Source organism: Rhinoraja longicauda, chromosome 1 (assembly GCF_053455715.1).
Source record: "Rhinoraja longicauda isolate Sanriku21f chromosome 1, sRhiLon1.1, whole genome shotgun sequence".
NCBI classification, from domain to species: domain Eukaryota; kingdom Metazoa; phylum Chordata; class Chondrichthyes; order Rajiformes; family Arhynchobatidae; genus Rhinoraja; species Rhinoraja longicauda.
The window spans coordinates 39,972,775-39,996,014 of NC_135953.1; the positions used below are offsets into that span (position 1 = coordinate 39,972,775).

A 23,240-nucleotide genomic window follows, 5' to 3' on the forward strand; every position below is an offset into this window, starting at 1 on the left:
TCTCTCCAGAGGTACTGCCTGTCCCGCTGAGTTACGCAAGCATTTTGTGTCTATCTTCGGCTTAAACCAGCATCTGCAGTTCCTTCATACATCATGGATAGAGTCTTGATCAGTACAGGTGTCCGAGGATATGGGGAGGAGAATGGGGTTAGGAGGGAGAGATGGATCACCATGATTGAATGGCGGAGCAGACTTGACGGGCCGAATGGCCTAATTCTGTTCCTATCACTTATGACTTTATGGGAGCACCGTCCTCGGGGTGGGCACGGTACAGGTGGGGGTTGAAGGCCAGGGTGGTGGGCACGGTGCAGGTGAGGGTTGAAGGCCAGGGTGGTGGGCACGGTGCAGGTGAGGGTTGAAGGCCAGGGTGGTGGGCACGGTGCAGGTGAGGGTTGAAGGCCAGGGTGGTGGGCACGGTGCAGGTGGGGGTTGAAGGCCAGGGTGGTGGGCACGGTGCAGGTGAGGGTTGAAGGCCAGGGTGGTGGGCACGGTGCAGGTGGGGGTTGAAGGCCAGGGTGGTGGGCACGGTGCAGGTGAGGGTTGAAGGCCAGGGTGGTGGGCACGGTGCAGGTGGGGGTTGAAGGCCAGGGTGGTGGGCACGGTGCAGGTGAGGGTTGAAGGCCAGGGTGGTGGGCACGGTGCAGGTGAGGGTTGAAGGCCAGGGTGGTGGGCACGGTGCAGGTGAGGGTTGAAGGCCAGGGTGGGTTATTACAGCCTGGCGTGGGTTGCTCCGCGCTTACCGTGGTCACCTTGGTCACGTCGGGCCCGTCGCTCCCTGCTGCATTGACGGTTGCCATGGTACCGCGCCGTTTACTCTCCAGTGCCGAGGGAGGCGCCGGGCCTGGCTTGGCCGCAGCTCTCCGGTGACGGCCAATGGAGCAGGTGGTGTGCGACGAGAGGCTGACCAACAGGTTGGCTCCTCTGTGGAATGGCGTCCGCCGCGGCGAAGGAGAAACGGCCGGCGGTAGTAGGACTGGCTCTGGCGGAGCGGGAGAGCGGGGCAAGTGTGAGGTCGAAGAGACAGGAAAGCAGCCGCAGCCGCAGCCGGAGCCGGAGCCGCTGCCTGAGCAGGAGGTCTGTGTTTGCAAGGAGGATGGCGACGAGCAAGTCCCGACGGAGGCCAGGGCTGACACTGCACCGGAGAGCAACAAGGATCGCATTATTAAAAACAAATGCCTGCTTGGGAACTGGCTGGAAGAGGTACTGAACCTTGAGAAAGGAGCTGACGTGCAGTTAGTTACCCAAACCTTTGTTTTACAGTCAGCAATTAAAACAACTTATTTCACCGTTTATTGCCCTCACCCACAACCACCATCCCAGTTCATTGGCATGGTTCTACTATTTGCCTGTCTGAGTATTTCTAGCAGTTTCTGTGTTTTTCTTACATTTCAGATTTCCAGCATCTGCAACACTTTGGTTTTGTAGCACCACCAGTTTCCGGTGCTTATTTATTGAGACGATGGATATCTGCCTAAATATCATGGAAACTGGTTATTTTCCAGTAACTATAACATGTATGTGAGTCTTACAAAAAGCATGGCCGACAGACAGACCTTTCACAGTAGGGGGATTGAGGACATGTATACTAATGGAATGGCCCACAGAATGGCCCACTGTGCTCATTGTTGACAAAGAAGACCTCTGTGGCATTGGGATGGGGATCCAAGTAAACTGCTAACGTTCAATATCATTAACGTTAGCAGTTTACTTGGATCCCCATCCCAATGCCACAGAGGTCTTTGTCAACAATGAGCACAGTGGGCCATTCTGTGTTTGTACATGATCTCAGGTGCTGTCTGAATGGTGTTTGCATGTTCTGTCATTGTCTGCATATACCCTGGTTTCACTCGTATCCCAGAGAGCTAAGTAGCATCCGAAGATAACCCCCTAGTATACAAAAGGATACACAATGCTGGAGTAATTCAGCAGGTCAGGCAGTATCTCTGGAGAACATGGATAGTTGAGACCCTTCTTCCAACCTATAGTGCTAAACTCCCAAGTGACAAAAGTGACAAAAGAATAAAATGGGGGATGATGGGCATCTGAGAGGGAATAAGCTGTAAGCTATTGGGGAGAAAAAAATGATGGGATTGGGACTGATGGGATTGCTCTGCTAAGAGCTAATATGGGCAGTGGGCCTAAGGTCAACTTCTATGTTGTTAAAGATAAGTGTTCTCTATATCTGCACACTGAGAGATTCTAGATGTGCTCAGGTCACATTTAGAAATAACGTGTTCCACTAAGTTCCAGAACTGTGCCAATTTGTAAGTAAGAATTTCATTGTTCTATCTGAGACATATGACAACAAAACACTCTTGATTTATCAACAACATCCTTTTCATAATGTCAATGGGAGGTTTTTTTTCTGGAGCTGGTGTCATATTGGCCAAGTGTAGTGGCAAATTTACTTTGTAACATAGTCTGATTCAGAGGTTTTTCTGTTCCAGTCCACATCAGACTCTTAAGCTCATCAATCCAGTCTGATGTGACAGTGGGATGTTGATGTTGGTTTATTATTGACATGTGTACTGAGATGCAATGAAAAACTTTGTATTATGGATTATCCAGGCCAGTCATACAACCAACCATCAGGTAGTGCTAAAGTAGAAGTGAACCGAATATGGCCACAGAGAAAGTACAGAGAAAAAGTGCAAGAACTGCAACAAGGTAGATTGGAAGATCAGGCAATTTATCCCAAGCTTATGAGAGATCTGTTCAAGAGTCTGATAACAGTGGGGAAGAAGTTGTAGTTGGATCTGGTGGTACATGCTTTCAAATTGTTGTATCTTCTGCCCAACGGGAGAGAGCAGTGTGAACAATAGATGGAATCAGTGGGGAGGAGGCTGGTTTGTGTGATGGTCTGGGCTGCATTTGCCATTGCAATTTCTTGTGGTCTTCAGTAAGAGCAGTTGCCATACTAAGCTGCGATGCATCCAGTCTAGATGCTTTCTATGGTGCATCTGTAGAAATTGGTAAGTCATTGGAGATAAGCTGAATTTCCATAAATGTCTGAGAAGCATTGGTATGTGTTTGGCTGTAGTACCAATTTGTTTTGACCAGGACAAATTGTCGGTTATATTCACATCAGCAATTTGAAGCTCTCGACTATTTCCACTTCAGCACCATTGATATAGACTGGAGCATGTACTCCATCTCGCTTCCTGAATTGAATGAATGCTATTGAAGGAAAGGTCTGAAGAATGGTCTCGTCCCGAAACGTCACCCATTCCTTCTCTCCAGAGATGCTGCCTGTCCTGCTGAGTTACTCCAGCATTTTGTGTCTATCTTTTAATGAATGCAACACGGTTAAACGTTTTTTGTTGTGCATGATCTGTAGTTTCATTCATTATAAAATATCCTAATGTAATTTTTTAAAGAAAAATTGTCCTGGCCAATATTTATCCATCGCTCAATTGCTTCAACGAACAGGTTGTTTAGTCATTATTACAGTGTAATTTATTGAACCTTAGTAAAGCACTTTGAAACATCTGGAGAGTGAGGCCACATGTAAACTGGAAGAATAGCACCTCAAATCTTGCTTGGATAACTTATAATCCAATGGTAAGAAAATTGAATTCTCCAATTTCTCATTGTACCCACTAACCCCCCACCACCACCACCACCACCACCACCACCACCATCACCATTCTTCTATCACCCTCACCAAACCACAGGCCTGCCTGGTGCACACACATTTCTCCCATCATCCTGCTCTTTTTCCCTCCTTATACTCCCATCCCCGTGCCCTAGTTCTCTTTTCTCTCCTCGGTTCTTCCCATTATTCACTTTCAACCATACCCTCCCTCCAAGTCGAGATTTTGCTCTTCTTCTTTCCTTACCTGATGCCCTTGTGTCTCCTCTCTACCTCTTGCCTTTATCACTGTTTCCACCAATCAACCTAATCACCAATCAACCCCCACCTTATCAGTATCCACCTATCACTTGCTAGTCTAGCTCCATGCTAACCAACTTTGGGTTTCGTCCCCTCTACTCCACCCCGATCTGAAACGTGTCCGTCCATTTTCCTGTGCACATTATGCTTGACCTGCTGAGTTTGTGCAGCAATTTGCTCAAGATTTTTGCTCAAGATTCCCACAACTGCAGTCTCTTGTGTTGCCAATTTTCATTGGTGTGTGTCGGTGGTGGAGACATTGGCAGCTTCTAATTCCTGTGCATTAATATCTCAGATGACATGTCCTGGGCCTGGAACATATTTATAATCACAAAGAAAATGCTTTTACGTTTGTTTTTAAGTTTAAAGTGATTCCACATGAATACTCAAACAAACTTGTACAGATGCACTTTAGAAAGGTTTCTGACTAGTTACACCAGGATCCTTTCTAAGCAAGAAAGAGCATAGCCAGGTGGTCAGATTTCCAACGAGCAGAGGAGGGATGGAGCGATTGACATTTGTCACGGTGGCATAATAGTGCATGAGTGATTGGGTTCGCTAGTGTTGATAGATTGATGGTAATGCAGCAGATAGTTCTGCAAGCTGGCCTGGTTGATGACATTTTTGATAACGCAGAAGGCATCAAGGATATGACATTTTTGTGCTTCTCGATTGCAGTTTCGTGAGGACGTTGCGTGGATTAAAGTGTAATACGTATATAAGGAGTGGTTTGTTTGGATTTGGATTGTTTTCTCTGAAGCAGAGAGGCTGACGGTTGACCGGTTGGAAATGTATAAAATTATGAAAGACATAGATAGGGTAGCTGATCAGTGTTTTTCCCCAGGGTGGAAATATCAAATACAAGGGCGCTTGGCCTTGTGAGAGGGCGAGCGTTTTAAAGAGGTTTACCAAGTCTTTTACACAGAGAGTGGTAGGTTTCTCTAACATGCTATCAGGGGAGGTGGTAGAAGTGATATGATTGCAACATTGAAGAAGCATTTAGACAGGCAGGGAATGGGGCGATATGGATCACATGCAGGTATAGGGCTCACAAGAGGATGAGGGGTGATCTTACATAGGTGTATAAAATCATGAGGGGAATAGATGGGTGAATGCAGAGAGTCTTTTGTCCATTGAAGGGGAATCAAGAACCTGGGGACATAGGTTTAAAGTGAGAAGGGAAATATGTAATAGGAACCTGAGCGGGCAATATTTTGCACTCAAAGGTTGGTGGTATATGGTATGAGTCAGAGGCATTTAAAAGACACTTGGAAAGGTACATGGATAGGAAAGGTTGAGAGGGAAATAGGTCAAAAACAGGCAATTGGGACTAGCTCAGATGGGCATATTGGTTGGCCTAGTCAAGTTGGGGCGAAGGACCTTTTTCCGTGCTGTATGACTGAGATGGGATTAGTTTATTTAGCAGCACGGTTGGCACAGGCATAGTGGGTTGAAGGGCCTGCGTCTGTGTTGAACTGTTCTATGTTTTAAGTTAAAAAAAAAAACTCTTTGTTTCTGTAAACTTCATTTTTCATTATGTGTATTAAACATTATCTTTAATTTTTTTTTCTTTCAACTCTTATTCCAGCGAATGTCAGCTCCTATAGATCAGCGGGACGCGAAAGTTACAAATGCTGTAGCTTTCAAGAATGGGCATAAAGGTCTACTTAGTATTGATCACTGGGCAAAAATGTCAGACATAAGTACGTACAGAGAATATTACACTCCTCCCAGGGGACCAGAAGAACGGGAAAGAGGTAATTATGAGTTGAAATGAGGGGAATTGGTTTTAATGGCATACACTGCTTTTCAAACCTACTAGGTGGTTGTTATGTACAAGATTCGGCAGGGTTATTAAATTAGAATTTAAGAATCCAATTATCATTTAACTTTATTTGCTGCATTTTTTATATCCAAAGAAAAGAACTAAAATGTTTTTTGGTAAATAATGAACAAAGATGTGTAGGTTTTTAAGGGATAGGAAGACAATTAAAAGTACCAGGCCCAGTCCTTTTTATATTTCTCAATCCCATCATCTCTTCATATCATGTTCTTCAAACTGTTCTTTAAATCCAACCTGATTGCTTATTGAGGCAACTTTTGCCGGTAGCCCAACCAATGCATTAAATAAAAGATCTAACTGTCTCCCCTTGCTGCATCTGACTCTATTTTTCTGACCTGTGTGAATTTGCGCCTAGATAAATTTTAGTCTATTGGTAATTAAATCAAACTGCAAAATGTATATTATGATATACTGTTGTTGATATGGATATTGTATAAATGGTTAACATTAACTTGCTAGCTATGTATAGTTGTTTTAAATACATAATTTTTTTCATCTAGGAATTAAGAAAGAACTTATTGAAAAGTACTTGCGTCACAAGATATGGTAAATATAAAGGGTTGGGCATTGAGCGGGAGGGAAAATATCAATTTATCAAACATAATGCAATCTATTTCATTCCAAAAGATCTTTCCAGCTGTACGGTAACTGGAAACATCTGACAATATTCATACTGATTGTTTTCAGTTCTAAACTGTTGTTATATTAACCTATTCTCAAGTTTGACTTCTGGCACATCTTATTTCTCCCTTGCCAAAATGGTAATAACATTCCTTTTTGGACAACTATTATAAATGTAAAACAATATTCCCCTTTTGAATTCTAATGATTTATTCTATGTTGATCAAGTTGATTTCAAAAGTTGCTTATGCTTTACTGGTGTAACATTCACTATTGGCCTTGTTTCTAATTCTAGCCCATTGTCTACTTGGCTACATATTATAAATTTCTGAAATTAATTGGAAGGGTGACATTTGAAAACCTCATTTGTGTTGGTTCAAATAACATTTGATTTGGTTTGGTTTTGACTACTGTAACACCATGTTCTATAGATGTATAAAGTTGCTTTCTCAAAACTAGCATAGAAATCTTAGCCATAATACACATCTGTTTCAACCCCCTTTGATATATTGCTTCCTTGACACAAATAACTGGCCTGCCATACTCTAGATGGTTTAATTGAATGACATTTCCTCAGCTTATTATGGGACTTGACTTTTACAGACAGACCTCAATCCAGCTATTCTGTTTCATCTGGCTGCTGTTGCCATGTGCGAACCATACGTGGCATCTGAAAATTTGATGTAGAATGGAAGACCCAGGCAGCCTTGCTATAATTATTTTTTGTCTTCCTTTCAGTGATGATGGTAGACATTATAATTGATACATCACTAAGCAGGTCCATTGCCAACATTATGTTCTTGTACCTTTGTTCATATTTCAGCAAGAAAGTATATGATGAACATGAGGCACTCTACGAGATTAAACCGATGGAATCGCTGTCTGTAACAGGACAGGACTTCAAAATGGAAGGCTTTAAGTCTGTTCCACCTCCTCCTGTTATGGTAAGATCTGAACATAAGACATTGATTATTTAAGTTCATGCCTCAATAGTTGGTACAAATAAACTGAAGAAAATCCAGCCATCCAAACATGGAAAAGGCAGAACGGTCTAGCTATTTGCTGCAGCACTTTTTAAAAAGCACATGTGAGCATTTCTCAAAGTGTAGACAGGAGTAAAATAATGAAAGAAACGTTAATACGCGATAAATAACTTTGATAAATATCTTCCAGCAATTAATGTATTAGGTGCTTAGAATTAAAAATTCTTGAAAAAGTGCTTATTTTTAAAAAAAACAATTACACTTTGCAAGTATATTGAAACCTGACTGGAAAAAAACAGCAATGGAAAAATCGTGACATTTTTTCCTTATCTTTCATTTTCAAGATTTATATGTTGAACATGCCCTTGATCATCCCAAAAATGTGTCTAAATGGAATAGTTACTGCTATGCACATGAAGGTCCTGAGTACTGATAAATTGATGTATTTGTACACAGATTGGGTTTACATCAAAAGAAAGCAGATATGTTTGTGTTTTCTAATTGATTTTTGAAAGGTCAAATTGAGATTATTGTCATCTGTGCAAGTACACTGAAGTGAAAGTGCAATTAAATCTTACATTCAGCAGTATCAGAGTCACATAGTCACAACAGCAACAAGTTTGTCCATAACACAATTAAAAATAAAATAACTCCATGGTATTACAAGAGGAGGTCTATAGAAAATTGACGGTCTATAAAAAAACGTCTACCGACCTGTCCCGCAGGCACATTTTGGGAAACCTAGATGTGCTTCAACTCTCGGGGGCTGCCAAGAACGAAGGGGGACCCAACAGGTGATCCCAGTCTGCATCAAACGCGTAAAAATCGTTCCAAGATCAGTTGAACTGGCATGTTCCAATGAGGAGGAGAGATAAGGATGGCAAAGTAAAGGAACCTTGAATGACCGAAGAGATTGTAAATTTGGTCAAAAAGAAAAAGGAAGGTGATCAAAAATACAAAAGCTTTTTATACCTATATTAAAAACAGGAGGGTGACCAGGGAGAAGGTAGGACTGCTAAAGGATTAAGAAAGGAATTTGTGCTTGGGAGTTGGGATGTCGGCGAAGTACTAAACAAGTATTTTGCATCTGTTTTCACCAAGGAGAAGGACATGGAGGACCACGAGGAGATAACAAATATGCAAGGCCAGTTTGAGATTAAGCAGATAAATACCCAGGTTATTGAGAGTGGCAAGAGAGGAGATTGCAGGAGCCAAAGGCAAGGCCCCAGAGGACTGGAAAGTAGCTAATGTTGTTCCTTTATTTAAGAATGAAAGTTGAGAGATTCTTGGTGATTGAGTCTAATGTCAGTAGAAGGGAAGCTATTGGAGAGGATTCTTCAGGATAGGATTAGCTCTTATTTGGAAGCAAATCAGTTAATAAGGTACATTGGCTTTGTACAAATAGGTCGTATCTTACTAACGATCAAGTTTTTTGCGGAGATGATGAAGTTGATTGACAAGGGTAGAACGGTGGATGTTTTCTACATGGATTTTAGTAAGGCATTTGATAAGGTCCCACACGGTAGGCTGATCCAGATGGTTAATAGAGTAACAGTGACTTGGTTGTATGAATTCAGAACTGGCTTACTGATAGAAGACAGAGTTGGTGGAACGACAATATTCAGGCTGGAAGTCTGTGGCCAGTGGAGTTCCGCAGGAACACACAAAAAATTTACTATATATAGTAAGTTTGCAGATTACATCAAGGTATTAGCTACTGGCAGACATTCAACAGACTTGGATTGTTTTCTCTGGAGGTTGTGGGCGATGTGATAGAAGTAGATAAGATTATGAGAGGCATAGATAGGGTAGACAGTCAGAGCGTTTTCCCCAAGATGGAAAAATCAATTACTGGAGGGCATCACTTTAAGATGAAGGTAGCACAGTCGCGGACTGTGAAGAGGGCAGTCAATGTATACAGCGGGATATAGATCAGCTGCAAAAATAGGAGGAGAAATGGCAGATGAGGATGTATCCAAACAAATGTGAGGTGTTGGGAGGTCAAATGTAATGAGAGAATATAAATTAATGCATGACTTATAATAGCGTTGATGTACAGAGAGATGTTTGGGTCCAAATCTATAACCCACTGCAAGTGGCAACACAAGTAGATATAACTGTTAAGAAGGCATATGGTAGGCTTGCTTTCATAGGTTGAGGCATTGAGTTTAAGAGTCAGGAAGTCATGATGCAGCTTTATAGGATTTTGGTGAGGTTGCATTTAGTGTGTTCCATGCAATTCTGATTGTCCCATTACAGGAAAGGTGGGGAGGCTTTGGAAAGGGTGCAGAGAAGGCCTAACAGAATGATGCCCGGATTAGGGGGTATTAGCTTCTGGTAGATGTTCGACAGACTTGGATTGTTTTCTCTGGAGGTTGCAGGAGGCCTGAGAGAAGCATATAAGATTATGAGAGACATAGATGGGGTAGATAGTCAGAGCGTTTTCCCCAGGATGGAAAAAATCAATTACTGGAGGGCATCACTTTAAGGTGAAGGTAGCAAAGCATGAAGGAGATGCTGGGCAGTTTTGTTTTTACACAGAGGATAGTGAGTGCCTGGAATGGCTGCCAGAAGTGTTGGTTGGTAGAGATTGGGCAGGCTAGGAGTATATGCTTTGGAGCACAGGATGCTGAGGGGTGATCTTATAAAAATGTATAAGATCATGAGGGGAATAGATGGGGTGAATGCACAGTCAGGGCAGGGCAGGGGAATTAAGAACCAGAGGACATAGGTTTAAGGTGAGAGGAAAAAGATTTCCCTCTCACCCTGAGGAGCAACTATTTCAAAGGTCAAAGTTCTTTTATTGTCACCTGTACCAATTAAGGTACAGTGATATGCGAATTACCATACAGCCATACGGAGAAAAAAAAGCAACAAGACACACAACTACAAAAAAGTTAACATAAACATCCACCACAGCGGATTCCTCACATTCTTCACTGTGATTGAAGGCAAAAAAGTCCAAACTTCTTCCTCTTTATTCTCCCGCGGTCGGGGCAGTCGAACCATCCGTTGGAACGATCAAAGCTCCCGCAGCTGGCAGTTGAAACCCCCAGGTCGGGGCGATCAAAACTCCCACGTCGGAGCAGTCGAAACTCCTGCGGCTTGGAGTTCCCAAAGTCAGTCTCTAACCAGAGACCATGGGCTCCGTGATGTTAAAGTCCACAAGCACCCATGGTTGGAGCTCCAAGGTCAATCCTTGGCAAAGGGATCGCGGGCTCCGCGATGTTAAAGTCCCATAGGCACGCGCGAAGGAACTCTCAAAGGTCGGTCTCCAGCAAAGGCTGCCAACTCCTCGATGTTAGGCCGCAGTGCGGACGGAGATACGATACGGAAAAAAATCGCATCTCCATCGAGGTAAGAGATTAGAAAAAGTTTCCCCCAACCCCCCCAACTAAAACAAGCTAAAGAACATTAAAAACATACATTTAACACATACTATTAAAACACAAAGAAGGAAAGGACAGACAGGCTGTTGGCAAGGTGCAGGGTTCACACAGAGGGTGTTGGGTATATGGAATGAGCAGGTACTATAATCTATATACTAAAACTCTTGTTTGTTTGTTCCTTAACTACAGCCAAAACGGTACACGATAGAGCAACAATTTTAGGCCCTCCTTACTCACCGTCTTCCCTTTGGTGCTAATGGAAGAAGTTTCATTGAAATATTTTTAGTTATTCACATTTTAAAGTTTAAATCTATCTCCTAGGGAGGGAAGGGGGAGGGAGGGAGGGTGGAGGGAGGGGGGAGGGAGGGAAGGGGAGGAGGGAGGATAAAGGGGGTTGAGGGGATGGAGTGGGGGGGAGGGGAAGGGGGAGGGGGAGAGGGAAGGGGAGAGGGAAGGGGAAAGGGTGGAGGGGGGGAGAGGGTGCTGCACCAATGCAGGAGAGGTTTGGGCCCAACAGGTCCACTTGGTAACATTTAAAATACATTTGGATAGGTACATGGATATGAAAGACTTGGAGGAATGTGGGCAGGTGGGACTAGCATAATTGGCTCACAAGTTGAGCGGGAGGGCTTGTTTCCATACTGTATGACTCCAGGGATACTGCCTGAGTTAATTTATCATTTTGTGTTAATTTTTAACAATAGTTTATTCATTTTTTCATTGTATTAGCTATAAACGTATAATTTATCCTATATGGTTAATTTATGTTAATCATATATTACTTTGGCCTGTTTTATTTTATATTTACGTATGAACTGTAATTTACAGCGTCATGATTATAAAACGGACCAACCTATCACAATCTGGTCGGACAATGTTAAGCAAGTACCGGTGAGTACAAGACATTTTTCAAGAAGTTGAGCAAACGGTGAAGATGGGATATAGGATTCTGAACATTGCTTTTACAATCATACCTACAATATGACTTGAAGAGAATTAAACACAAAAGTTTACAATATACTGTTCTGAATTCTGTATTCAATTACAAATATAGTGATTGAGTGAAAATTTTGATTTTGCAATTCGTTGATTTAAAAATGCCTTGTTTAGGGTTTATTATTGTAACATGTTACGAGGTGCAGTAAAAGCATAGTATGTTGCCTGCTATCCAAGCAGATCAAATATATCACACATAGATACATTCAGTTCAAACTCAAATAGATTTGATACAGCAAAGGAGAAGATGCAGAGTGTAGAATATAGTTCCCAGTAGAGTAGTGCATCAGTTCCTTACACAAAGTCCAAAGTTCTCAATGGTGCATCGACCAGTATCCTAGCTTATGGAAGAACCATTCAGAAGCTTGATAATGTAGTGGAAGAAGCTGTTCCTGAGTCTGGTAGTGCATGGTTTAAAGTTTCTGTATTTTCTGCTGGATGGGAGCAGGGAGAATAAGGAATGACTAGGTTAGGACAAGTCTTTGATTATGTTGGCTGCTTTTTTGAGACAGCGTGGGGTGTAGATGGAGTCAATGGTGGGAAGTCTGGTCTGTGTAATGGACTGGGCTACTTCCACAACTCTGCAAATGTGTGCATGCTTTGGCCGATAAATTATAAAAAGCTGAAATTGTATAATTTGCAAAATCTTGCCCTTAACCATTTATGAACTGATTGCAGATCCACTCACATGGCTTTGCATCTGTAAAAATGCTGGGGAAAACTTTTTTGTTGGATTACACAGGTTCAGGTGGGATAGGTTAGCCTGAGTATTCACGTTAATTCAGAATATTTGCTCACACTGGACTCTCTGTCTCAATCTGGAACCCTGTGTGGTTAAGTATATGTGCTCCCATCTGAAAAGGAGCTGTGTATAATTACAAGCCTCAGTGACAGCAGTGGATTTACGAGGCAGGGGGGTATGAGGAGGAGGCCAGCACTGACAGCTGCTTGATGCTTGCTGGAACAGTAATGGAAAAATGGCCAGGCTCAGAAGGTTATTTCAACAACCATATCTTGAGTTTAACTTTCTCAATCTAACTATGTTGCAGATTTATGAATAAGTAACATATTTCAGTCTTGCAATCCTGGTGTTTTACTGTGCATCAGAAAACAAATTATTTGTAGACTAAAAAGTTACTTTATTCATTCAAGGAAAGTTCTATCAGTAATAATCAGTAAAAAATTGAGATTGAATATTAGGTGGCATAGTTATGCAAGATACTTAAGGACAAACAACTAAATTAAGAAATATATGTTGCTTACAATATATATTGTTTACATGGTTAAAACCATGAAAATGTAGGTGTGAGATACAAATGTTTTATAATTTTGTTAATCTAGGTTGACAGTGGTATTTTTGTTGTGACATCTTAATTAGTAATTAAATTTCAAGGAGGAAAGTAACATCAACAAGAACAAAAATTAAAATTATACCATTAAGGACAGAAGGGTCTCGACCCAAAGCATCACCCATTCCTTCTCTCCAAAGATGCTGCCTGTCCCGTTGAGTTACTCCAGCTTTTTGTGTCTATCTTCAGCATGATAGGTACATTTAATCAGTAATTCAACTAGTTGTAGTAATACGATAGTCCTAGCAGATTTCTGTTATTCCAAAGGAAAAGTGGATAGTTCTGTGACAATTAAAACAATAGAATGAAAGTTCACGTAATTCCAGTCAGAAAATCTATACAGTGAATTTTCTGAATGGAAATTTAGGACTGATGAAACGTTTCTTTGTGATTATCTATTTATCATAGGTGATCAATAACAATGATAGATCTTTGCATTAATATTAATTGTATGTATCTTTGTATATGTGCTTATCATATCAGAAAATTGTCACCATTCATTGCATATAGGTCATTTTTATTGTAATAAATGATTATAATGACAGCACATGTTATGATTATTGTAAGGAAAGTGGGAAAGAAAAGTAGTACAAGGAGAGGAAAATGAAAAAAAGTAACGTTTCACTGGTTAAAAAGCAAGGCTGTGAAATGAAAATAAAATCAAGTTTGAGGGTCACAATATCTGTTAAAAATAATCAAGAAGTAAGAGCAATTCTGAGTTCTTTTTTAATTTGTGGAAGACTGATCATTAAAGATCAAAATTCAAAGAAGTCAGAATCAGCAATGTTTTGATATAATTCTTTGGGAGGTAAAATTAATACATATTACCCATATAACAGCTGATATGGTTCCATGTGCATGGACACAGAAAGAATTTGGATTATCAACATGGAGAAGAAAATGAGAAACAGCGATGTTCCACAGGTTGAAAGGCTAGGCTATAAAAATAAAATCAAGATTAAGTTCAGCTTCAGTGCCATTACTCATACAGCGTGGAAACAGGCCCATTGGCCCAACTTGCCATACCGACCAAATGCCACTACACTACATTAATCCCACCTGCCTGCGTTTGGCCATTTCCCTCTAAACCTATCCTATCCATGTACCTGTCTAAACGTTTCTTAAAAGTTGTGATAGTAGCACATAATAATTTATTATTTATAATTTTTATTTTTAATTTGCCATTATAATAATTTACTGTAATAAAAATGACTTCTACATCCAATGAATGGTGATAACTTTCTGATATAAGAAGCACACATACACAAAGATACATACACTTAATAGTAATGCAAAGCTCTATCATTGTTATTGATCACCTTTGATAAATAGATAATTATAAATAAACATTTTATCAGTCCTAAATTTCCATTCAGAAAATTCACTAAGTATAGATTTTTGACTGGAATTACCTGAACTTTCATTCTATTGTTTCAATTACCACCCTTTGTATAAAAGATTGCCCTTCAGGTTCCTGTTAAATCTTTCCACCCTCACCTTAAACCTATTTCCTCTTGTTCTTGATTCCCCTGCTCTCGGAAAAAGTCTCTATGCATTTAGCCTACCTAATCCTCTCTTACCTACCTCTATCACTCCTTATCTTCCTGTACTCCAAGGAACAAAGTACTAGCCTGCTCGCTATCCCTTTAGCTCAGGCCCTCAGCCCTGGCACCATCCTTGTACATCTACTCTGCACCCTTTCCAGCTTAACAACATTTTTCCTATAACAGGGTGTCCTAAAATGAACATAATACTCGAAATACCCTTTAATATGCTTGGATTTTAAGAAAACGTGCAAGAACTTTACGTGATTTAAAGACATTTAAAGTTGCCCTTTGGATCTCGAACAGAATAGCCGGCACGGTAGCGCAGCGGTAGAGTTGCTGCTTTACAGCGAATGCAGCGCCGGAGACTCAGGTTCGATCCTGACTACGGGTGCTGCACTGTAAGGAGTTTGTACGTTCTCCCCGTGACCTGCGTGGGTTTTCTCCGAGATCTTCGGTTTCCTCCCACACTCCAAAGACGTACAGGTATGTAGGTTAATTGGCTGGGTAAATGTAAAAATTGTCCCTAGTGGGTGTAGGATAGTGTTAATGTGCGGGGATCGCTGGGCGGCACGGACATGGTGGGCCGAATAGGCCTGTTTCCGGCTGTATGTATATGATATGATATGATATTTTTAGTTTGGAAGAAATGAGACAGACTTTCTAGAATATTTCAGAAACATCTATGGTGCTGGAAGTATACATTTCAATATTATACTGAATTAATAATATTGAAGATGTCAAGGTAGATTATGTATAATTGGTTTTATCGATTGGGCTCAGGGAGGAAGAATCATTTTAAAAACAAATGCAACTTCAATTGTGTCTTTTAGCCTTAATTACAGTGTGGTGTAGTGCCCATTGTAATTGTTGGCCCCATAAAGCATTTTGCCTGTGGGGTAACAGTTGGTTAATTGGATCCTGCAAAATTATACTGTAATGTTAATGTATTGAAAGTTTTAAACAGTACATATACAAACAAGGCATCCAAAGTAAGAGAGAAGCCCCACTGAGTAAACAGAATTTTCTTTTTTTCATCTTTGGTGTGCCTATATAATCCAAATTATTTCTGTCCCTGCACATGCTTCATGATGTATTATTTTGATCTCTTTTTTAATATGTCTGTTGGGCCCTGACAGCACTGCTGATGTAACTTGTAAGATTTGATTATGCTATGGCATAACCTGATATGTGTATGAGTGACTAATTAATAGTAGAAATGGCCTTCATCACTCTGGAATTATAAGACTAAAACAGATTGACCTTTCTTTTAATGATTGCATTAGCAATTTGCCACAAGTGTTCTCTTCACACAGATGTCGCCTGAGCTGCCGAGTATTTCCAACATTTTTGTTTCTATTGTAGATTTTCAGCATTGGCAATTTTTCATTTTGCCAGCAGTTAGTAAATGGATTAGAAAATGTCAATATAAAGACTCTCCAATAAAATAATGAGATACAAGAACTGCAAATGCTGGTTTACAAAAAAAGACACAATGTGTTGGAGTAGCTCGGTGAGTCAGGCAGCATCTCGTGTTGGGTTGGAGACTCTGATTGATGTCGAATGACTGATGTAGGTAGAGAGGGGGGCTGGGAGAGAGTTGGAAGAGAGATGGGACAGAGTTGGAAGAGAGATGGGACAGGACGAAGCCTATTGGGTGAATACAGATGGGGGATGTGGGGTTTGATAAGTAGATGGTTGGACGAAGACCAGAAATTGAAAAGACAAAAAGTGTAAGATAAAGATAAGAGGTCCAAATTGTGAAGCCAGAGGAAGGAGTAGAGGTGGAAGGGGATGGGTAGGGGAGAACAAGGTGCAAGTCCAGGTGCAGCTCAGGGAAGCGAGAGGGTAGCAATAAAAAAAAGGGGTGTAAGAAAATAACTGCAGATGCTGGTTCAAATCGAAGGTAGACACAAAATGCTGGAGTAACTCAGCGGGTCAGGCAGCATCTCAGGAGAGATGGAATGGGTGACGTTTCGGGTTGAGACCCTTCTTCAGATTGATGTCAGGGGAGGGGGTGGGACAAAAACAGGATGTAGTAGGAGACAGGAAAACAGTGGGAGAACTGGGAAGGGGGAGAGGGACAGAGGTACTATCCGAAGTTAGAGGTCAATGTTCATACCGCTGGGGTGTAAACTGCCCAAGCGAAATATGAGATGCTGTTCATCCAATTTGTGCTGGGCCTCACTATGACAATGGAGGAGGCCCATGACAGAAAGGTCAGACTGGGAGTGGTAGGGGGAGTTGAAGTGCTGAGCCACCAGGTTGGTTAAGACGGACTGAGTGAAGGTGTTGAGCGAAAGCCTGTGTTTGATCTCGCCGATGTAGAGATGTTGACATATGGAACAGCGGATACAATTGATGAGGTTGGAGGAGGTGCAGGTGAACCTGCCTCACCTGGAAAGACTGTTTAGGTCCTTGGATGGAGTCGAGGGGGGAGGTAAAGGGACTGGTGTTGCATCTCCTGTGGTTGCAGGGGAAAGTACCTGGGGAGGGGGTGGTTTGGGTGGGAAGGGTCGAGTGGACCAGGGAGTTATGGAGGGAACGGTCTCTGCAGAAAGCAGAAAGAGGTGGAGATGGGAAGATGTGGCCAGTAGTGGGGTCCCGTTGGAGGCGACGGAAATGTTGGAGGATAATTTGTTGTATACAACGGCTGATGGGGTGGAAGTTGAGGACAAGGAGGACTCTATCCTTGTTACGAATGGGGAGAGGGGGAGCAAGAGCGGAGCTGTGGGATATAAAGGAGACCCTAGTGAGAGCCTCATCTATAATGGAAGAGGGGAACCCTCGTTTCCTAAAGAATGAGGAAATCTCTGATGCCCTAGTATGAAACACCTCATCCTGGACGCAGATGTGGCATAGATGGAGGAATTGGGAGTACGGGATAGTTTTTACTGGAAACATGGTGGGAAGGAGTGTAGTCAAGATAGCTGTGGGTTGTTTGTAAGTAAGTTATCTAAAATTTGAGAATTCAATGTTTATACTGTAAGACTGCAAGCTACCCAAGCGGAATATGTGCTGTTCCTCCAGTTTGTGTGTGGCCTCACTCTGGCAATGGAGGAGGCCCAGGACAGAAAGGTCAGTATGGGAGTGGGAAGGGGAGTTAAAATGGTTAGCAACCGGGAGATCCAGCATGCCTTGGCTGAACATGTGTTTGGTGAAACAGTCGCCGAGTCTATGCTTGGCCTCGTCAATGTAAAGGAGTCCAAATCAGGAACACTAAATGTAGTAGATGAGGTCAGAGTAGGTGCACATGAACATCTCTCACCTGGATAGGCTGCTGGGATCTTTGGATGGATGTGAGGGAGGAGGTAGGGGGGCAGGTGTTATACCTGGGGAAGAGGTGGTTTGTGTGGGAAGGGATGAATGAACCAAGGAGTTGTGATGGAGTGGCTTCCTCGGAAGGCAGAAGTGTGTGGGGATGGGTAGGTGTGACTGATGTACCTCAAATTCTGCCTGGGTAGCTTACAAGCTAATGGTATGAACATTGATTTCTGCAATTTTAGGTAATTAACCTACAAACAACACACCCTTCTTTTACCTTCCTTCCCCTTATCTTCCTTATGCCCCACCTGGAATCACACCCACCTCACCCCTTTCCTCTCCCCTTCCACCTATATACTTTTCTCTGGCTTCATAATTTGCACCACTTCTAACCTTACCTCACACTTTTCATCACTGGTCTTTGTCCATCTGCCTAGCAAAATCCTCTAACATCTGTATCCACCGATCACTCAACAGTCTTCTTCCTGCCCTACCTCTCCCACCTCAGCCTGAAGAAATGTCACAACCTAAATGTCACCTATTCATGTTCTCCGGAAACGTTGCCTAACTCACTGAGTGACTCCAGCATTTGTGTCTTTTCTTCCAATAAAACTATCCTCAGTTAAACTGCTGTTCATGTTAAAGCAATTAACACAATAATTTTGCAGAAGAATCACAAAATTTAAGTTACGGTGATCACCCTTTGATAATCAGTTTCAGTTTAGTTTATTGTTACGTGTACCGAGAGGTACAGTGAAAAGCTTTTTGTTGCATGCTAACCAGTCAGCAGAAAGACAATACATCATTACAATCAATCCATTTACAGTGTATAGATACATGATAAAGGAAGAACGTTTATGCAAGGTAAAGCCAGCAAAGTTCAATCAAGGATAGTCCGAGGGACATCAAAGAGGTAGATAGTAGTTCAGCACTGCTCTCTGGTTGTGGTAGGATGATTCAGTTACCTGATAACAGCTGGGAAGAAACTGTCCCTGAATCTGGTGACATGCGTTTTCACACTTCTATACCTTTTGCCTGATGGAGAGGGGAGAAGAGGAAGTGGCCAGGGTGTGACTCGTCCTTGATTATGCTGCTGGCCTTGCCGAGGCAGCGGGAGGCATAAATGGTATCAATAGAAGGGAGGTTGGTTTATGTGATGGCCTGTGAATCCACAATTCACTGCAATTTCTTACGGTCCTGGATGGAGCTGTTCCCAAACCAAGCTGTGATGCATCCTGATAAAATGCCTTCTATGGTGCATCTGTAGAACTTGGTGAGTGTTGTAGGGGACATGCCAAACTTCCTAAACCTTCTAAGAAAGGTGAGGCGTTGGTGCGCTTTCTTAGTTGTGGCTTCAATATGGGTGGTCCAAGAAAAATTGGTGGTGATATTGACTCGGAGGAATTTGAAGTTTTCGATCATCTGTACTTCGGCACCATCAATGCAAACTGGGCTATGCTTTCTGAAGTCGATCACTATCTCCTTTGTCTTTCTGATGTTGAGAGTAAGGTTGTTGTCTCGACACCAGGACACAAGGTTCTCGATCTCCTTCCTGTACTCCGTCTCATCAATATTTGATATTCGGCCCATAATGGTGGTATCATCTGCGAATTTGAAAATTGAATTAGATTTGTACATGGCTGCGCAGTTGTGGGTGTACAAGGAGTAAAGAAGGGGGCTTAGAACGGATCCTTGCGGAGCACCAGTATTGAGGATATCGTGGAGGATGGTTTGTTTCCTATCCTCACTGATTGGGGTCTGTTGGTCAGGAAGTCAAGGATCCAATTGCAGAGATGAGTGCTGACTCCGTTCGGCATGATTGGTGATAATCTAGGATGGTATAATGGTATTAAAGGCAGAGGTGTAATCTACGTATAGGAGTCTGACGTAGGTGTCTTTCTTCTCGAGGTGTGCTAGGGATGAGTGCAGGGCTAGGGCGATGGACCTGTTGTGGTGGTAGGCAGCGGGTCAAGGCCGCTGGGTAGAATGGATTTAATACATTCCATAACTAGCCTCTCAAAACATTTCATGATAGTGAAGGTCAAGGACGGATGGTAGTCATTTAGGCATGAGGTCTTGCTTTTCTTCGGCATTAGGATGTTGGTGGTCTTCTTGAAGCAGGTGGGTACTTCAAAACGGGTAGGGAGATATTAAAGATGAGCGCAAATACTTCCGTTAGCTGATCCGCGCAGCTACTAAGGACACGGCCAGGTCCTCCGTCTGGTCTAATTTCTTTTCATTGGTTTACCCTCAGGAAGGCTGATCTAAACCTTGCTGCAGTCACCCTGGGGAGAGTCGCACTTGAGTCTGAAGGGCCAGGTGTCACTGCCCTGTTGGCCTTCTGCTCCAGGCGAGCATACAAAGCATTCAAGGTATTTCTTCACAAAATGCTGGAGTAACTCAGCAGGTCAGGCAGCATCTCAAGACCCTTCTTCGGTCTGAAGAAGGGTCTCGACCCGAAACGTCACCCATTCCTTCTCTCCCGAGATGCTGTCTGACCTGCTGAGTTACTCCAGCATTTTGTGAATAAATACCTTAGATTTGTACCAGCAACTGCAGTTATTTTCTTATACAAAGCATTCAGTTCATTGGGTAGGGGCGCACTATCACCAATGATGTTGCTTGACCTGGCATTGCAGCCAGTTATCTATTCAGACCTTGCCACATTCTCCGTGTATCTGAGTGATTATCCTGGGATTCAAGTTTGTCCCGGTATTGTGTATTGGCTTCCTTGATGGCTTTGTGGAGATCATAGCGGGTCTTCTTGTACTGCATGAGGTCATCGTTAACGGTGTTCTCTTTTAACAGCAAAATTATAATATGAATTGTGCTATCTACTATACTGAAAATATTGGTCATAAAACTAATAACAATGTTTTTATTTTCTTTATCTCTCCAACAGAGTTTCACTGAAATGAAGACCGGTGATACTCCATTTAGAAAAAATACCTCATTTACTAAACCAATAATGGAAGCATTGGATACTTAACAACTGGATCCCAGCCATAGAAATGAATCATTTATAGAAGTTGGATATACTGCATGTATTTTACTTTGTTATCCTTCAGAACTTTCATACTGATTTAAGGGAGAATTTGGATCATTCATTTATTATCAGTTTCCAAAAATTAGATAAATAAAAATAAAATTAGAAATAACATTAAGAGATGGGAAAATATCTTTTTGTATCGTGCACTGAAGAATCTCATGCTGTCTGCCCAGTGAATTACAGAACAGTATACTTTCAGCCAGTAGTTTGTAACTATTAAAGATATTGGCTAGAACATTATACCCTATCACCTTAATGATCTTCTGCCAATTAATTTTCATATTATCTGATTGGTATTGCATTTTATTAAATTTTGGCTGTATGATTTTGAAATATTCTGTTCTCTACAATGTATTAGAACACAAAGACCAGAAAACTGATGATAGAAATTAAAAAAAGATAGAAACACTCTCTCATTCCCAGTTCTGACGAAAGGTCTTCAATCTGATACATTTTTTCTGTTTTCACAGAAGCTGCCCAACCTATTGATTGCTTTCAGTTTTTCTGCTGTTGTTTTGGTTTCCCAGCTTCTGTAGTTCTTATGATTTGCATTTTTTTCTGAAAACTGATGATCTAGGGAACTAGTTCTTGCATTGGGGTGAAATCAATAATGCTGAGAAATACAAGGATGCTCCTTGGGATGCGAGAGTGAATTGCCATTGGATTTTTCAGGTTTTATTTATTTCAATAATATTGAAGTACATCCAGAACAGCATTAGATTGGAGCTAGCCACTAGGTGGGGCGATAAGAAAAATGCAATGATGTCAAACTGCTGGAGAGCAGAGCAACCAGGTCCAGTTGATTTTGTGAACACTATCCTCAGTAAAATCAGCATGGCAGCTTGAGGTATATTGTTGGCACAAGAGGTCAGACAAGTGAGAATAACACTCGCTGGAACCATTATGTCAGTTCAAAGGAGGTTGATGAAGCAAGCAATTTGAGCTTTCACCAGGTCCCATTGGTTCAGTGAGGTAAATCAGACTGTTTCTATTTTAAATTCTGGGCTGGAAGCTTCACTTTGAGTTGCAATTCATTTATGCAGTCGAATACAGGGTCAGCCAACTAGCTAGAATATACTCCATGATTTTGTAAATTTAATAATGAGGAATTGAAATTGAAATTAATATATTTTGATTTATTCACAAAAAGCTGGAGTAACTCAGCAGGTCAGGCAGCATCTCGGGAGAGAAGGAATGGGTGACGTTTCGGGTCGAGACCCTTCTTCAGACTCTTTAGCAGCGAGAGAGCATGTTGCTAAACTCTCGTCGAAGAGAGGAGGAGAACTTCTTCAAAGTAGACATACCTCGAAGAGAAATCACAGTGGAGCAACCAGTAGTATAAGAAAATAACTGCAGATGCTGGTACAAATCGATTTATTCACAAAAAGCTGGAGTAACTCAGCAGGTCAGGCAGCATCTCGGGAGAGAAGGAATGGGTGACGTTTCGGGTCGAGACCCTTCTTCAGACTGTCTGAAGAAGGGTCTCGACCCGAAACGTCACCCATTCCTTCTCTCCCGAGATGCTGCCTGACCTGCTGAGTTACTCCAGCTTTTTGAAATTAATATAGTTGCTTAGGTCAGTGCGACTGACCTTACTTTTGCACTGAGCTCTGCATTATTGAAATTCAAGAACTCTTTAAGGTTTATTTTGGAATTAAAGTCAATTACAATGCAATGTAGCTAAATCAGGTTGATGTGATTTTTATCTGAATTATGTTAACAATTTGATACTGATTTACTTGGTGAGAGACCTCAATGTACAACATTTCCCATTTGGCACATAAAAGTTTTACCAAATTGATCTGCAACTATTAGAAGTCCAAAACTTCAAGTCCAAGTAAGCATAGTACTTTGTAAACATTTATGTATACATAGTGCTCCGTAAACCCCTCGGCTTCCTGTGCACCATGGAATAAAGTCCTCATCTGCCCAACGTTTCCTTGAGTTTTGGGAATATCCATGTAAATCTTCATTGCACTCTTTCCAGCTTAATGACACCCTTCCTATAGCAGGGTGACAAAAAGTGAACACAATACTCAAAAGGTGACCTTACCAATGTATTGCACAACTATAACATAACACATCCCAACTTCTACAGTCAATACCCTGAATGATGAAGGCCAATGTACCAAAATAATCAAGAGAAATGGGAGCAGAGTAAGAAAATGTTTTATAGTGGTGGAGATTCATACATGATATTGATGCATGGCGAAGCAGACTAGCGACCAAATGGTCTATGCCTACTCCTATTTCTTGTGCTCAGAGTATTTAATAAACAAGCCAAAATAATGAATGGGGCTGATATTTGTC

At 41.7% G+C, this 23,240-nt stretch overlaps 1 protein-coding gene across 1 annotated transcript; it reads left to right on the plus strand.

The window, feature by feature from the left end:
- Nucleotides 1-774: 774 nt before the first annotated feature.
- spag8 (sperm associated antigen 8) lies at nucleotides 775-22,258 on the plus strand. The gene is made up of 6 exons (XM_078409921.1): nucleotides 775-1,200; nucleotides 5,481-5,649; nucleotides 6,236-6,281; nucleotides 7,180-7,300; nucleotides 11,557-11,619; nucleotides 20,784-22,258. The coding sequence occupies exons 1-6, from the start codon at nucleotides 874-876 to the stop codon at nucleotides 20,868-20,870; spliced, it is 813 nt and encodes a 270-aa protein (XP_078266047.1). The 5' UTR covers nucleotides 775-873; the 3' UTR covers nucleotides 20,871-22,258.
- The last annotated feature ends 982 nt before the right edge of the window (nucleotides 22,259-23,240 follow it).